The sequence below is a fragment of the Delphinus delphis genome, chromosome 4, assembly GCF_949987515.2.
Source record: "Delphinus delphis chromosome 4, mDelDel1.2, whole genome shotgun sequence".
NCBI lineage: Eukaryota > Metazoa > Chordata > Mammalia > Artiodactyla > Delphinidae > Delphinus > Delphinus delphis.
The window spans coordinates 94,289,461-94,308,531 of NC_082686.1; the positions used below are offsets into that span (position 1 = coordinate 94,289,461).

At 39.4% G+C, this 19,071-nt stretch overlaps 1 protein-coding gene across 6 annotated transcripts in view; it reads right to left on the reverse strand.

Moving 5' to 3' along the window:
- FNDC3B (fibronectin type III domain containing 3B) overlaps positions 1 to 19,071 on the reverse strand; it is a 358,288-nt gene that overhangs the window by 241,516 nt on the left and 97,701 nt on the right. For all 6 annotated transcript variants that reach the window (XM_060011135.1, XM_060011133.1, XM_060011137.2 and 3 more), the window contains exon 3: positions 11,903 to 11,978. In XM_060011135.1, the coding sequence (XP_059867118.1) occupies positions 11,903 to 11,978 (76 nt within the window). The remainder of the gene's footprint in view (positions 1 to 11,902; positions 11,979 to 19,071) is intronic.

Genomic DNA, 19,071 nt, shown 5'->3' on the forward strand with positions numbered 1-19,071 from the left:
TGTGCCAAAGTACACGTGTTGTCTGCAATGCTTGTATCCTGGTACAGCAGGCACAGAAAATTGACACTGCTGGATCTAGCATAAGACACACTGACCGATGTTAAAAGATCCAATCCCAGATAACCAAAATAATCCAACCTCAGACAACAGTTAAAGACTTGGCGCTTCAAGCCACGAACAGGCAGAGTTTAATTTGACATCTATATGAGATAATGTGTGAGTGTGTATATCCACTTTACTGAGAACTGCAGAACAAAACATAAAATTCATCTAGTCGATCCTCTAATAGAATAACACTTTCACTCAAAAACACACTAAGAATAATGCTTATATTTATCTTTTTAAGTTTCCACTTCTGTTCCCAAAGACTTTTCTTCCCCTGATGTTTTGCCTCCTCTTCTTATCAGTTTAGAACAGAAATTTTAATTTGCTAATAACTGGAAGCTTTTTAAATTAAGTGAAAATGTTGAAACTCCTATAGCCAGAAAGATCCCACAAAGCCTGTTAATTCTGGCTCTGCTGCACTGCCATATACAAAGTGTCCATAAAGATGTTATATTTGAATTATGGAACACTTCCATTTTAACTCAGACACAAAAAGACCTGAAGAGTTTTCAACACCTCAACTTTTCCCTCCAATTGCTAAAGAGGGTTGGGGAGTTATATGCAGCCACACAAGAAATGTGGGTATATGCAAAGAACCCCGAACTAGGAGCATAAAGGAAAGTCGCTGATGTGGGCAGTTTTTTTGTTTTGTTTTGAATAAATTTATTTACTTATTTATTTTTGGCTGCGTTGCGTCTTTGTTGCTGAGCGCGGGCCTTCTCTAGTTGCGGCGAGTGGGCGCTATTCTTTGTTGCGGTGCACGGGCTTCTCATTGCAGTGGCTTCTCTTTGTTGCGGAGCACCTGCTCTAAGCGACCAGGCTTCAGGAGTTGTGGTTCATGAGCTCTAGAGCGCAGGCTCAGTAGTTGTGGTGCACAGGCTTAGTTGCTCTGCCGCAGGTGGGATCTTGCCGGACCAGGACTCGAACCCATGTCCCCTGCATTGGCAGGTGGATTCTTAACCACTGCGCCACCAGGGAAGTCCCTGTGGGCAGTTTTGAGGCCAGTTTTCTCCATATTTAGATGAGTCCAGAAGGAAGTATTAAAACACACTCCCCTTTTACCCAACTGTCTTCATATCTTCAAAAAATAGTGTGCAAAATACCTTCCAAGTCACTGAAAACTCTCCTCCAAGAAGCAATACCCAAGTTGATGAGCAGAAAAAACTCACTTACTTAAAGAAAGAAAAAAGTTTGCATCTTTTTATCCTTTTTTGTCAATCCTAATGCTTGTCCAATTAGGACAGAGTGAATACAAAATGTTTAGTTTGTAAACTATTGTTTACACTGTAGGACAAACATTTTTCTAAAGGACCGGATTCCACCTATCTTAGGGAAACATACAACATCTAGTGCATAGCCCACTCCCTCTCTTCAGTGTGTGTCCCACTGGTCAGCAAGTCATGACTATCTCCTAAACATCTCAAATTTCTGTTCCTGCTTCCACACCCACCACCAATGCCCTCACCCAGGCTCTCTTCGCCTCCTGCCTGCCAACTCCATTTACTTCAGTAACCAGACTCGTTTACAATTTAACGTGTACTCTGTTTATTCCTGGGTCTGACATGGAGTTTCCTGCTACAGATAAATGCTATAATTTTTAACTACACGAAAACAATAAAATACTAATGAACAATCTAAATTACTTGCTAATAATATAAAAGATAAAGCTGGTCTATCTTTCACTATTAAATAGCCTTAAAAATATTTTCCAAGGTGTTCCCAGCTTACTCCTCACAAAAGAAAAAGATTATCAAAAGAATGGATATAATGATCACTCCTTCACGCTTTTTACAAGTAAGGGAGCTAACCAATATTTTGGACTTCTTCAGAATTACTGTGTGTTTTTGGAAACAAACTCATACCTGCATTCATTATCTTAATTCGAGGAACGGAGAGTAAAAATAACCAAACTTAATTACTTAAGTACAAAAACAAAAAATTACCTCTGTGAATTAACTATGAGACTTTTCCATGATTTTGACATGATTTTTTAGCAGTAAATCAGGAAATGACTTTCCTCTTTTCTGAGCATCTAGGAGGTGCTGGATAGGCACTGGGATACAAAGATCACTAAGATTTGACCCCTACCCTTGAAGAACCCTTTACAGACACCTCCAACATGAAATTTTCCATTTCAAATTGTAAGTGTAAAACACAAAGGTAAAAAATACAGAAAGAATAAAGCAAGAACTAAAAGATTATAAGCTGTGAAATAAAATGTGGTGGACAATCGAGGTAATGTGACAGTTAGCTCTTCAGAATTATCTGTCATGCAAAGATCTGTGACATTTAAGGAACTCCAAGCAGTGGTACCCTCAGAAATGACATTTTAACCACTGCTGAACAAGGCTGAAAGACAAAAAGGGCACAGAAGCTAAACTCCCACTGCATAATTTTTAAACATATTATGAAGCAGTACGACTAAAATGTGAAGACATCTGAAAACTCCTAACCAATACCTCAAGTTCACAGAGTCTTCCCTGAAATGCTTTAAACTGACAAGTAACAAAAATAAACGGTGGTTCAACGTCTAGCCATAATGGAGACTGGGAGCCTAATAATGGTTCCTATTTATTGGACCCTTACATTGCCTTAGAAACTGTTCTAAGTGTTTTCTACCCAATATGTCATTTAATCCCCATAGCAATTCTTTAAGACCGATATTATTATTCCAATTTTACAGATTAGGTGTAGATGGAGAGAAGTAACTGCTTTTACGATACACATCTAATATGCAGGGGACTTCTAAGTCAGCCAATCTTACTCAAAAACCCATAATAATCTTACCAATATGCCTTACTGCCTCTTCAGTACTGCCTAAGAGCACGACACATTAAATAAAGATTAAAGAAGTATGGAGTTTAACTGAAATGTGAACGACAAGGCCTAAAGGACGGAAGGCATACCCACAGGAACCACTTTATAGGCCTGTCTGAATACGGCCTCTCAAGCATAGTGTGAGTTAACAGCTTATCATCCAAAATAAAAGGAACAACTGAAGCTTCAACTACAACAACACTTACTTTAAATGCATGAAACAGTGGAACCACTGTTTTATCCACAATCCTTTATCTGAACAATACATACAACCCCATAAACCTTCATCTGAAATGTCTGAAATGTTGCCATCACCATCAACCCATGAGAGCAAGCCTACTGTTAAGTAGGCAAAGAAATGGAGGCTCGAACTTTGATAACCAAGTCATTGCCCACGATTGGTTATGGCATCTGTTTCGAACAAAAATAATCAGCAAAGCTGTGTACATTACTAGATGATGATGATGATGATGCTGGTACTTACAATGGAATGTCTCACAACCTTACTGGATAGGTATTCCCACTAACCCCATTTTAAGAGAGGAAAGAAACTGAGGCTAAGAGTCTAACCATTATCTAGCAAACAACCAGGGATTCTCACTACAGAGCCTTTACTCTTAGAACATAACCTTTATAACGTCTAACAATTAAATCACTCAAGCTTTACTTGAAGAAAAAGGCCAAAGAAAGTCTGACAATATAATTTTGTGTAAAGTTTTTGTCCTAATTATGGATATGTAACAATAGCTAAAAACAATCGAGATAAATGGGAAGGGTAGAAAGCAGCAGACACACTGGGAATTTTCCCTTGAGATGCAGCATGGTTTGATACTGATGTAACCCAGTCTCATGACATTACTCAGTCCCAGCATGATGACAGCCACACTTATCATCACAGACTTTCCTCCCACCCCCTTCATAAACTGGACTTTCTGCTCTGGGCCCATCAGTACTCACCGACCCTTATGGAGACTACTCTGGTGGGAAACTTCCAGTTACTCGGCAGCAAGCTATTGTCTGAAAGGGGGCCTATCAGGTCAGCATACAGAACTCCTATTTGCACAAACAGCTATGCATGTCCATGGATGAGAAAAAAGGCAAATCATCATGCCCAGAATAAGGCTCTCAAACACTTCAGAGATCAGGTATTCTCCAAAATGCTAAAAGTGATTTTTCATCAACATTTCATCAATATTACACACACACAGGTAAGAGACTGATTTGTCCCAAATCTAATATTTAAGTTATAAAATGAGCTGGCACATTGGTGGAATAATTCAGATCTTCCTAGAAACTCAGATTCTCTCAGCCTAGAGCCTCACTGGAAACTTATGTATTAAGTCTTACCAAATACAGCTCTGGATCAGTCAGAAAGATGGGCAGGACACTGGGGCTAGCCTGGACAAAAACTCGGTATTTTCAATTCTAAAAGATTTTCTCAAGTGAGGCCTTAACTGTTCACAGTAACATTTCAGATTAGCGATCCCTCACAAACCCCCAAATGCAAAAGGGGGTTTCAAAGCAGTTTCTTGTGTAGAAAAAGAAGATCTCAAAATAAGAAAATTGTAACAGGAAAAAATCTTTTGCCTTATAGTACAGACTTTCCATAAGTAATTACATACAGTCAAATAACAATTAATTACATATTCAATGTAATGAAAGTTTGCAAAGATTCTAAACTATTTAAAGGCAGTCATAGGACAGTAAGTTCACTTTCAAATCACCCAAATAGGGCTTCTCTGGTGGTGCAGTGGTTGAGAGTCCGCCTGCCGTTGCAGGGGACACGGGTTTGTGCCCCGGTCCAGGAAGATCCCACATGCCGCGGAGCGGCTGGGCCTGAGAGCCATGGCCGCTGAGCCTGCGCGTCCAGAGCCTGTGCTCCACAGCGGGAGAGGCCACAGCAGTGAGAGGCCCGTGTACCGCAAAAAAAAAAAAAAAAAAAAAAAAATTCACCCAAATAGTTTGGATAAAAGACTTGTTTGCAAATTTCAGCTAGGGCAAGGGTTCAATCACTCTTAGGAGACAGACTTCATTTGCAACAGGTCCTCTTCCTTGGTTGTAAGCCAGTAAAATAGGAATTTCTCACTTATATGCAGAGTTTTCTTTAAAGGCATAGACCATATAGAAGCTTTGCTTGTGAAATGACAGTCTACCTCAGCTTGCAAGCCCTACCTATGACATCACTCAAGTCATTTCTCAATCAACAAAGCAAGAGACAAAGAGAGTCCATAGGATCTGTCATAAAATTCTTAGAAAGAATGACAGGTTGGTGTTTTAATGTGCCAACCAAGTCTAATAAATGCACTTAAAGTACCAAGTGAGAAAAAAAAGTAACTTTAAGGTCCCAGTGACAGTCTGGAGTCTGAATATGGCAGGGAGTGGGGTGGGAGACAAACGAGGAGATTCAAAAATGTGGAACGGCTCTCAATGGTGTCATTCACAGGGGCCTGTGAGCAGAGCATGCTGTTCATCAATGATACGGTTCCCACACTCAGTGGGGCAGGGGGACTTAGACACGGAGCTGAAGAAGGCTTAAGGAGAATAAGCAGGAGAGGGAGAAAGTCTCACACTCTGACAGACCCAAACTACAGCCATCTCAGAGTAAGGCTCTCCTCAAGTTTCCCTCCTGCCATACATTCTGCTGTCATTTCAAGGTCTCTACTCACTTACCACAAATGAGCCGAGTAAATAATCTTTTTAAAGATGTCTAGATTATTCTGGACAAGAAACATTAATAATCAGATATCTTTAAATATTATTCTTTATTAGAATAATGGTGATTCCCAAGCATTTCACTTCAACCTGTTGTTTGCTGTTATCACCAGGACATTCACCTGTTTTCTTCAGGCTCATGATGTGAAATATAAGTCTTGAAAGACAAAAACTGCAGCATTACTACTGGTTAATATGAAAGTTCTTTAGACTTCCACATTTTTTTTAAAGGAAACTGATAACCTTTAATTATAATGTGATTTGAAATTTGAAAGTTATTCTATAGAGATTTTAAAGGCCCCTAAAAGCACTTAACTAAATATCTTCAAGTTCCCGGCACAATAGTAAAAGTTAAAAGAAAAATCATCACATCGGATGTAATGCCAGAGCTAGTCAAGGGCCTAGTAGTCAGTAATTATTGTCAGGCTGTGTGGCTGGAGGTAGGTAGGGTGGAGGATACACTGTTTCCTGTCACAACTGGACTCACAGTCTAACTCAAGGGCTAAGGAAAGGTTTACACATATAACCAGATAGTTACATGCAGTGCTACCTCTACCTGCTCCTCCAGGAACGCAGAGAAAGGTCAGAATGGACTGAAATGGTCTGGGGGGAAGGGGGGGACCCCTGCCGAAGGAGAGAGCCTAGAGCTTAAAGGAAGTGCGGTATTTGTTTTGGCTGAAGCGTTTTACAGGGAGCAAAGAAATGGCCCAGATAAAAAGATGGCATGCATGGACAGGAAGGAAGGCTGCACTGCCAGCACCTCAGCCCAGACAAGGATATGAAAATAATGGGAGAGACCTGCAGCTGCCCTCTATTAATTCCTGAATTTCACCAAAGGAAAAAATTCATATTGATTGCTAAGATTCTTTTTTCCCTTACAATTAGCTCCTTATACACTTTCACCTGGCCTAGGAAAGAAAAATCTTTTGTCTAGGATGCCATAGGTATAGTGCTGCCTCCAAGTAAGAATAAACTATGAACTTCTGTGGCCCCTTCAAGACCTATGATTCATGTTTCATGGAAATATTGAGAAATATTCCATTAGAAATGAATCTGCTTTCACAGCATATTGTATGTTTCCTGTGTTTTTCTTCCTTTATCACCAAGGACATTCCCATGAAAATAAACTCTTGTTTTTTCCCCAGAGTAACCATATGCTTTACACTGATGTGCTCTGAATTTCCAGACTGCCTTTTCATGGCACCACAATGAGCTTCTGGGGTCTTTCTAGTGATGTCATAAATGTCCTATAGAGAAAATTATAAGGCTGACAAATTCGACTACAAGCAGAGGAGGTTGACCTCATAGGGTGTAATTTCAAAGTTTCCAGGAAGGCCTGCAACCAGCTCCACTCCCTCCCCCTAACCCCACCCCCCAGCCCCCAGCAATTCTTACCGTGCTGGCTAGTGCTGCAATAGCAAAGCTATCAAGCTGACAGTTTCAACCACGGTGTAAGCAATGGGAATGACTTCAAACTTTCCCGGAAGGCGCACTCCCCTTCCCCGCCGAAAAAACACCTCCCCATCTGCCGGCTGGTGTTGAAAAAGCACAACTAGAGCTTCATTCTCTTAACTTTAAATACAAATGCTTCTTTTAGAAGTTTCCATTACAATATGACTCAATTTCAGATCCTTTCCTAACCAGTCCTCTACCATTGTACCCCTCCTCTTCCAGCAACTGAAGCTGGAAGCCCCACCTAGAAGCTCAGCCCAACTCTGGGCCCAATCCTGACTCTGGACAGAGATAATTTAAGGACTTCTAAATCAATACTCCCTGTATCGAACTATCCTGCTCCCACTTCTGTTAACAGGGTACCTGTCTTATTCCAAAGACCCAGTCTCCACCATCCACTTTTGCTCTGCAAACCATCTCTATCTCATTCTGGTCACCTGAGTACTCACCTAGCAGCCTTCCCAGAATCCTGTTACTCCAGGAATAGGAACCCATCTAGCTCTTGTCACGTGCCCAAGAAAATGGAGTCGATTTGAGTTCATGATTCCCTGACGTAAAGCCACGGAGCAAGGCAATAAAGAGCTCTGCTGTTTCTCACTAGATGACTTTACTATTTTTTTTAACATCTTTATTGGCGTATAATTGCTTTACAATGGTGTGTTAGTTTCAGCTTTATAACAAAGTGAATCAGCTATACATTTACATATATCCCCATATCTCCTCCCTCTTGCATCTCCCTCCCACCCTTCCAATCTCACCCCTCTAGGTGGTCACAGAGCATGGAGCTGATCTCCCTGTGCTATGCGGCTGCTTCCCACTAGCTATCTATTTTACATTTGGTAGTTGTATATATGTCCATGCCACTCTCTCACTTTGTCCCAGCTTACCCTTCCCCCTCCCCATGTCCTGGAGTCCATTCTGTACGTCTGCGTCTTTATTCCTGTCCTGCTCCCAGGTTCTTCATAACCATTTATTTTTTTAGATTCCATATATATGTTAGCATACGGTATTTGTTTTTTTCTTTCTGACTTACTTCACTCTGCATGACAGACTCTAGGTCCATCCACCTCACTACAAATGACTCAATTTCATTTCTTTTTATGGCTGAGTAATATTCCATTGTATGTATGTGCCACATCTTCTTTACCCATTCATCTGTCAATGGACACTTAGGTTGCTTCCATGTCCTGGCTATTGTAAATAGAGCTGCAATGAACATTGTGGTACATGACTCTTTTGAATTATGCTTTTCTCCAGGTATATGCCCAACAGTGGGATTGCTGGGTCATATGGTAATTCTACTTCTAGTTTTTTAAGGAACCTCCATACTGTTCTACATAGTGGCTGTATCAATTTACATTCCCACCAACAGTGCAAGAGGGTTGGTTCCCTTTTCTCCACACCCTCTCCAGCACTTATTGTTTGTAGATTTTTTGGTGATGGCCATTCTGACCAGTGTGAGGTGATACCTCATTGTAGTTTTGATTTGCATTTCTCTAGTGATTAGTGATGTTGAGCATCCTTTCATGTGTTTGTGGGCAGTCTGTATATCTTCTTTGGAGAAATGTCTATTTAGGTCTTCTGCCCATTTTTGGATTGGGTTTTTTGTTTTTTTGATATTGAGCTGCATGAGCTGCTTGTAAATTTTGGAGATTAATCCTTTGTCAGTTGCTTAATTTGCAAATATTTTCTCCCATTCTGAGGGTTGTCTTTTGGTCTTGTTTATAGTTTCCTTTGCTGTGCAAAAGCTTTTAAGTTTCATTAGGTCCCATTTGTTTATTTTTGTTTTTATTTCCATTTCTCTAGGAGGTGGGTTAAAAAGGATCTTGCTGTGATTTACGTCATAGAGTGTTCGGCCTATGTTTTCCTCTAAGAGTTTATAGTGTCTGGCCTTACATTTAGGTCCTTAATCCATTCTGAGTTTATTTTTGTGTATGGTGTTAGGGAGTGTGCTAATTTCATTCTTTTATATGTAGCTGCACTATATGACTTTAGATGTGTGAATTAGCCTCTACAGGTCTCAGCTTCCTCATGTGTATCTGTCATACCCATTCAATGAGAGAATGCATAAGGCTAAGAGTTGAATAATATTAGCAATGATAGGGATGTTAATCACAGTGAAAGGATAATAACAACTTGTGTTGGAATTTATAAACATATTGCCTATTCCCACATTCTATGTTGATATGCTCTGCCTACCTGGAGTGAAGCATTCATTAACTCACACTGGAACTCAGATGAAGGGGGGGATGAGAGCACCTGGGCTGAGTGGCTGCCAGTTATGCATGAGTGGCCAACAATGGGTCTGGACTGGGGTTCCTTCCAGTTCCTGCAGTTGATCCTGTTGTCCCAGGGCCTCCCAAGCCCTAGCAAACCACTTGGGGTTCCAGGTCACCCTCATCCTGTCCTGTGTCATTTCAATTAGTTGGGCCAGGTACCAACATGTCCAAATAAAGATAACCACAGTACCTGGGTGTTCAGAAGAGAACAAAGAATAGGAAGGCTCAGTAAGCCAAAGATAAATGGCTCTACAATTCCTCTTTAGTGAATGGCATTTTTTTAAATCACTGAAAGGGGTGTTAGTGTCACTTATCTCCAAGTACCATCATGAATAAATACAAAGCTTCCATTGTGGACAGAACAATATACTTGCTAAATTCCCTGCAGAGTATGCCAGTTACGAATTGGACCCACAAAAAGTGAGGAAGAGGCTAACTAGATGAACACACACACACACACTCTTCAGACACCAAAAGTAAAAGCAGGTGGCATGAAAAAGTGGATTTTATATATGTTGATCCATTCAGCAATTTGCTTTTATAGACTCTATTACACATACTCAGCTGTAGAGGGACACAGTCTTCTAGCCAAAGCATAAGCTTCCAATGTTACCATGACCAGAAGCTCACCTATTTTCTTACTGAACTGGAAACACCAGCTTCATTCTATGTAGGTAAAATAACTTTTCATCTAGTTTTACTAGTGTGATTTTTTTTTTTTTAAGATACAGAGTGAATCTTGGGGTTTTATTTGTTGATAATATCTGTTACAGTTCTACAAGTAGGTAGAAGATTCTGTAACCCATACTATTTTAAAATATTTTTCTCTCTTCTTTTTCCTGAAGTTCCTTTGTGTGATCTATCACTGAAGACTAGGTTTGGTTTTTAAATGGTTTAGAACACCAAGATCAATTTCAGGGACACAATGAATGCGATCAGAAAAAAACCATTAATAAAATGGTTAAACCATTTCAGATTAACTGCAATTAAAACTCACTAGGATTCTAGCCTAATGAGTTTTAATTGTTTTCCTAAATTTTTGTTCTTATAGTTACAAAAACAAGTAATGAAACGACACAGCAGCACACTCTGCTATTATGCAAAACAATACGAAGATCAACTTTTTCCATGCAGCTCATTATGGAAAACTAAAACTAAAGGGCATTTCCCTTCATTTTCTTTATATATTGGTGAGCAAGCCCAAGTATTAAAGTAAGACCTCTGGTCAGATTCCAGTCTAATCAATAACCTAGTATTGAACTCAATTACAGGCCAATTTACCATCTGTCCTATAATCCCAATCACTGCCAAAAAGAGCTGTCACACAGTGCCTCCAACACAGCAGTATTTGTACACTAACTCCATATCTGGATTGATCTTCCTACACAGAACCCCATAGGGATCAGAGTACCTAAGCGTCTTTCTTTCCTTAGTGAACTATAGAGAAGAGGCACCGGTATTACACAAACTAGAAATTAACTGAAATGCCCTAGGAGCGGTACTTAAAGAACTACACCCAAGGAGCCTCACCTACTCCTGGAGCTTATTTAGGTAACAAGACTCTGGACTCTGAGCTGATGCTGTACTGGAATAAGAGTTTTGGAGATCTTAGGAGGGCGTATCTTGCATACGGGAGAGACATGAATTACTCAGGGCCGAGGGTGGACGGTGGTGGGCCGCTTTCTAAAAGTTGGCTGCTGGTATTCATACTCTGTGTAATCCCCTTTCTGGAGTGGGCTGGACATACCACTCCCTCTTGCCCTTTAGTCCCTGCTCCGATGAAGCTGCCCTAATGTAAGCATCCCCATGGAGAGGCCACTTAGCAAGGAACAGAGGGAAGCCGCCTGCCACTAGCCCACAAAAAAAACCTAAATCCTGCCAACAACCACTCAGGCGAGCCTGGAAACAGACTGACACTCTGACATGCCTCACAGTGACTGCAGCTCTATCTAGCCCACACCTGGATTTTAGCATTTCGAGAGGCCCAGAGCCATTAGGACACAGCTAAGCTGTGCCTAAATTCCTGACCCACAGAAACTGCAGACAAGAACTGTTTTAAGCTACTAAATTTAAGTAATTTGTTACTCAGTAATAAATAACAGATATTTAATCCATATTTTTACCCCTAAAAAAATCATTTGGATAGCATCACAATATGTATTTGAAACTTTTACCTAATTTGAAAAAGTACTTGCTGTTCTCATCTGGAATTTTAAGCTCTCTTAAAAATCTCTGCATTTTTCAGGACTACCAAGTTCCATAATACATGAAAACAATGCAAGCTTTCCCAAGTTTATTTAATTCACTTAAAAGTCAATAGACTACTCAAGATATTTAACTTTGTCACTTATATATCACAGGCCCACATCAGCATTAAGGAGCCCCTAATAAAAGCAAAAACAAAAAAACCCAAAAAATCCAAGATAAATTTAACTTCTAGAAAATCACATGCAGACTCAGAGATAAACTCTACTTCTATAAAATAATAAATAAAGGAAAACTTCTTTGATTAGAAGGCTTACAAAGAACTTCCTTACCTTGAATGCACTGAAGTGTTCCATCCTCCGCTCTTATTGTAAAAGTCTCACCTGGATTAACTTGAACGAGAATAACCTGCCAAAATAACACAGTAATTTCAATTTAATACTCTTCAACGGTTTCATTACCTAAATTTATGTACTAGATAAGAAGTATGTGGCACAGAATCTTGTAAAAACACAAAACTTAGGATATATCTTAGATATGGTTCAAATTTGAGGGGGGTAAGTTCATGCATTTGAATTTAGCTAAGTGAATTCTCCTGTGTTGCTTATGCTATATAACTAAAAAAAAAAAAAAAAACCAATGTTAAGATACCTTTTCTTTCAGACAATTCCTTTTTTTCTTTCACTAAACCAGAAACAACAATTAAAGAAGAAAAAGAACCAGGAACTATAACTTACAAAGGAAAATTGAAAGAGAAATGAGTTTCTGACCTAACACTGTTGCATACCATTCCCAAGTATCTATTACTGACCTGACTCTACTGTGTAACAATAGAAAGCAATTTATAAGAAAAATGTTTTTTGGGGAAAAAAAAAGCGTGTATAGAACCTGGAAATAACAATGAACAGTATAAAATAAATATTACAAATAAGACCCATCACACACACAAATTTTTGAATCTATTACCTAAATGTCAGTGTTTTAGTCATATAACATAGATATTTAGTTATCAGAAGACAACTTCCGAAAGACTAAACCACAGATGCCATGGCAAAGTATGTTCTTTTAAGAACCTCAGTTTTAAGTTCTAATCTCATTTAGTTCCTTTAGATAACAAAAGTAAAAAAAAAAAAATCACTAATTTATATATAAATATAAATTAAAGGATATAACAAAGCTTAAAAAACTGTAGTTAAAAATTACCAGGTGTGCTACCTGGGTTCTTTGGTGGGGCTAATGGCAGAGTCTGGGAGGGCTCATGCCAAGGAATAAATACTTCCCAGAACTTCTGAGGCCAGCATCCTTGTCCTCACAGTGAGACACAGCCACCCCTGCCTCTGCAGGAGACTCTCCAACACTAGCAGGTATAACGTGCATATAAATAAAGTCCACAGATCAGAAGAATGGAGCTTGAAGAACTTATAGAAACGTATACATTCATATACTCACAACAGAATCAAATAGAAATTATTCTCAGCACCCTACAAGACCCTTGCCCCTCCTATTCAGTACCTCTCCCAAAGAGGGACTTCCCTGGTGGCGCAGTCGTTAAGAATCCGCCTGCCAGTGCAGGGGACATAGGTTCGAGCCCTGGTCTGGGAAGACCCTACATTTTGCGGAGCAACTAAGCCCGTGTGCCACAACTACTGAGCCTGCGCTCTAGAGCCCGTGAGCCACAACTACTGAAGCCCACGCGCCTACAGCTCATGCTCCGCAACAAGAGAAGCCGCCGCAATGAGAAGCCTGCGCACCGCAACGAAGAGTAGCCCCTGCTCGCCGCAACTATCGAAAGCCTGCGCGCAGCAACAAAGACCCAACGCAGCCAAAAATAAATAAATTTAAAAAAAACCTGATTAAGATCTCAAGGACAATGTTGAATAGAAGACAGTCTTCTCTTGTTCATGACCATTTGTGACCATGCCTGTCAGCAGGAAAGCATCAGTTTTACCATTAAGTGTGATGCTAGGTGTGTGTGTTTGTGTGTGTTTGTGCGTGTTTTAATAATCCTCATCAAAACATACATGTATTTAAAAAATCATGAATAAGTATTAAATTTTACCTATTGAAATTTTTAAAAAAATTAACATGTGCAACATTAACACTATTAAAATAATGACTGTATATTTCTAGAAACTGGAAGGATGTCAGTGTCACATTCATCTTATAGTTCTTAGAGCAAGCCTTGTTCCTCCCTGCCTCAAAACCATCAAGCATACTGTTCCCTGTCTGCAATGCTCTCTCTGCACTCCTTCATCTCTGCCCACCTTATTCCTTCCTCAACCAGCTAACGCCCATTCATCCTTACCAGATGCCAGATTAAGAAGTGGTATTTGACTCTCAGGACAGGCCAGGTCTTGTAATATGTGTTCTCAAAAAACAAACAAACAAAACTCTACTCCTTCCTAAAATTTACAATTGCAATTAATTAACTAAGGAATTATTTTTGTGTCTGTCTTTCCTTTAATCTAGGCTCTGTAAGGGCAAGATCTGACACAGAATAAGTGCTCAAGAAATATATTTACTGGACAGATTGGTTCAAGATGGCAGAATAGAAGGACGTGCTCTCACTCCCTCTTGTGAGAATACTGGAAACACAACTAACAGCTGAACAATCATCGACAGGAAGACACTGGAACACACCAAAAGAGATACCCCACATCCAAAGACAAAGGAAAAGCCATACTGAGATGGTATGAGGGGCGCATTCATATTAAAATCAAATCCAATAACTGCTGGGTGGGTGACCCACAAACTGGAGAACACTTATACCACACAAGTCCACCCACTGGAATGAAGGTTCTGAGCCCCACGTCAGGCTTCCGAACCTGGGGGTCTGGCAACGGGAGAAGGAATTCCTAGAGAATCAGACTTTAAAGGCTAGGGGGATTTGACTGCAAGACTTCGACAGGACTGGGGGAAACAGAGACTCCACTCTTGGAGGGCACACACAAAGTAGTGTGTGCTTAGGGACCCAGGGGAAGGAGCAGTGGCCCCACAGGAGACTGAACCAGACCTACCTGCTAGTATTGGGGGGTCTCCTGCAGAGGCGGGGGGTGGCTCTGTCTCTCCATGAGGACAAGGACACTGGCAGCAGAACTTCTGGGAGGTACTCCTTGGCATGAGCCCTCACACAGTCTGCCATTGGCCCCACCAAAAAGCCGGGGTAGGCTCCAGTGTTGGGTCTTTTCAGACCAACCAACCAACAGGGAGGGGACACAGCCCCACCCATCAGCAGGCAAGTGGATTAAAGTTTTACTGGGCTCTGCCCACCAGAGCAACACCCAGCTCTATCCACCACCAGTCCCTCCCATCAGGAAAATTGCACAAGCCTCTTAGATAGCCTCATCCACCAGAGGGCAGACAGCAGAAGAACTACAATCCTGCAGCCTGAGAAACAAAAAGCACATTCATAGAAAGACAGACAAGATGAAAACGCAGAAGGCTACGTACCAGATGAAGGAACAAGACAAAACCCCACAAAAGCAACTAAATGAAGTAGAGATAGGCAACCTTCCAGAAAAAGAATTCAAAATAATGATAGTGAAGATGATCCAGGACCTCGGAAAAAGAATGGAGGCAAATATCAAGAAGATGCAAAAAATGTTTAACAAAGACATAGAAGAATTAAAGAATAAATAAACAGAGATGAACAATACAAGATTTGAAATGAAAAATACACTAAAAGGAATCAATAGCAGAATAACTGAGACAGAAGAACGGATAAGTGACCTGGAAGACAGAATGATGGAATTCACTGCTGCAAAAGAGAATAAAGAAAAAAGAATGAAAAGAAATGAAGACAGCCTAAGAGACCACTGGGACAACATTAAATGCAAGAACATTCGCGTTATAGGGGTCCAAAAAGGAGAAGAGAGAGAGAAAGAACCCGAGAAAATATCTGAAGAGATTATAGTCGAAAACTTGCCTAACATGGGAAAGGAAAGAGCCATCCAAGTCCAGGAAGCACAGAGAGTCCCATACAGGATAAACCCAAGGAGAAACACAGCGAGACACATAGTAATGAAATTGGCAAAAATTAAAAACAAAGAAAAATTACTGAAAGCAGCAAGAGAAAAACGACAAATAACATACAAGGGAATTCCCGTAAGGTTAACAGCTGATTTCTCAGCAGAAACTCTACAAGCCAGAAGGGAGTGGCATGATATACTTAAAGTGATAAAAGGGAAAAACCAACAACCAAGATTACTCTACCCGGCAAGGATCTCATTCAGATTTGATGAAGAAATCAAAAGCTTTACAGACAAGCAAAAGCTAAGAGAATTCAGCACCACCAAACCAGATCTACAACAAATGCTAAATGAACTTATCTAAATGGGAAACACAAGAGAAGAAAGGAACCTACAAAAAGAAACCCAAAACGATTAAGAAAATGGTAATAGGAACATACATATCAATAATAACCTTAAACGTGAATGGATTAAATGCTCCAACCAAAAGACACAGGCTTGCTAAATGGATACAAAAACAAGACCCATATATATGCTGTCTACAAGAGATCCACGTCAGACCTAGGGACACATACAGACTGAAACTGAGGGGATGGAAAAAGATATTCCATACAAATGGAAATCAAGAGAAAGCTGGAGCAGCAATACTTGTATCAGATAAAATAGACTTTAAAATAAAGAATGTTACATGAGACAAGGAAGGACACTACATAATGATCAATGGATCAGTCCAAGAAGAAGATATAACAATTATAAATAATATGCACCCAACATAGGAGCACCTCAATACATAATGCAACTGCTAACAGCTATAAAAGAGGAAATCAACAGTAACACAATAGTGGAGGACTTTAACACCTCACTTACACCAATGGACAGATCATCCAGACAGAAAATTAATAAGGAAACAAAAGCTTTAAATAACACAGTAGGCCAGATAGATTTAATTGATATTTATAGGACAATCCATCCAAAAACAGCAGATTACACCTTCTTCTCAACTGCGCATGGAACATTCTCCAGGACAGATCACATCTTGGGTCACAAATCAAGCCTCAGTAAAGTTAAGAAAACTGAAATCATATCAAGCATCTTTTCTGACCACAACACTATGAGATTAGAAATCAATTACAGGGAAAAGAAATGGAAAAAAACCACAAAGACACAGAGGCTAAACAACATGTTACTAAATAACCAAGCGATCGCTGAAGAAATCAAAGAGGAAATCAAAAAATACTTAGAGACAAATGACAATGAAAACACGATGATCCAAAAGGTATGGGATGCAGCAAAAACAGTTCTAAGAGGGAAGTTTATAGCTATACAAGCATACCTCAAGAAACAAGAAAAATCTCAAATAAACAATCTAAACTTTCACCTAAAGGAACTAGAGAAAGAAGAACAAACAAAACCCAAAGTTAGCAGAGGGAAAGAAATCATAAAAATCAGAGCAGAAATAAATGAAATAGAAACAAAGAAAACAATAGCAAAGATTAATAAAACTAAAAGCTGGTTCTTTAAGAAGATAAACGAAATTGATAAACCTTTAGCCAGACTCATCAAGAAAAAGGAGAAGACTCAAATCAATAAAATTAGAAATGAAAAAGGAGAAGTTACAACAGACACCACAGAAATACAAAGCATCCTGAGAGACTACAAGCAACTCTATGCCAATAAAATGGACAACCTGGAAGAAATGGACAAATTCTTAGAAAGGTATAACCTCCCAAGACTGAACCAGGAAGAAATAGAAAATATGGACAAACCAATCACAAGTAATGAAAATAAAACTGTGACTAAAAATCTTCCAACAAACAAAAGTCCAGGACCAGATGGCTTCACAGGTGAATGCTATCAAACATTTAGAGAAGAGCTAACACCAACCTTCTCAAACTCTTCCAAAAAATCGCAGAGGAAGGAATACTCCCAAACTCATTCTACGAGGCCACCATCACCCTGATACCAAAACCAGACAAAGATACTACAAAAAAAGAAAATTACAGACCAATATCACTGAGGAATATAGATGCAAAATTCCTCAACAAAATACTAGCAAACAGAATCCAACGACACATTAAAAGGATCATACACCATGATCAAATGGGATTTATCCCAGGGATGCAAGGATCCTTCAATATATGGCAATCAATCAATGTGATACACCATATTAACAAACTGAAGAATAAAAACCATATGATCATCTCAATAGATGCAGAGAAAGCTTTCAACAAAATTCAACACCAATTTATGATAAAAAATTTCCAGAAAGTGGGCATAGAGGAAACCTACTTCAACATAATAAAGGCCATATACGACAAACCCACAGCCAACATCATTCTCAATGGTGAAAAACGGAAAGCATTTCCTCTAAGATCAAGAACAAGACAAAGATGTCCACTCTCACCACTCTTATTCAACATAGTTTTGGAGGTCCTAGCCACGGATATCAGAGTAAAAAAGAAATAAAAGGAATACAAATTGGAAAAAAAGAAGTAAAACTGTCACTGTTTGCAGATGACACGATACCATACATAGAATCCTAAAGCTGCCACCAGAAAACTACTAGAGCTAATCAATGAATTTGGTAAAGTTGCAGGATACAAAATTAATGCACAGAAATCTCTTGCATTCCTATACACTAATGATGAAAAATCTGAAAGAGAAATTAAGGAAACACTCCCATTTACCCTTGCAACAAAAAGAATAAAATACCTAGGAATAAACATACCTAGGGAGACAAAAGACCTGTATGCAGAAAACTATAAGACACTGATGAAAGAAATTAAAGATGAAACAAACAGATGGAGAGATACACCATGTTATTGGATTGGAATAACCAATACTGTGAAAATGACTATACTACCCAAAGCAATCTACAGATTCAATTCAATCCGTGTCAAATCACCAATTGCATTTTTTATAGAACTAGAACAAAAAATCTTAAAATTTGTATGGAGACAAAAAAGACCCAAATAGCCAAAGCAGTCTTGAGGGAAAAAAAAGGAGCTAGAGGAATCAGACTCCCTGACTTCAGACTATACTAAAAAGCTACAGTAATCAAGACAATACGGTACTGGCACATAAACAGAAACATAGATAAATGGAACAAGATAGAAAGCCCAGAGATACACCCACGTACCTATGGTCAACTAATCTATGACAAAGGAGGCAAGGATATACAACGGAGAAGAGTAGGTCTCTTCAATAAGTGGTGCTGGGAAAACTGGACAGCTACATATAAAAGAATGAAGTTAGAACACTCCCTAACAGCATACACAAAAATAAAGTTAAAATTGATTATAGACCTAAATGTAAGACCAGACACTATAAAACTCTTAGAGGAAAACGTAAGAAGAACACTCTTTGACATAAATCACAGCAAGATATTTTTTGATCCACCTCCTAGAGTAATGGAAATAAAAAGAAACAAATGGGACTTGATGAAACTTTAAAGCTTTTGCACAGCAAAGGAAACCATAAACAAGATGAAAAGACAACCCTTAGAATGGGAGAAAATATTTGCAAACCAATCA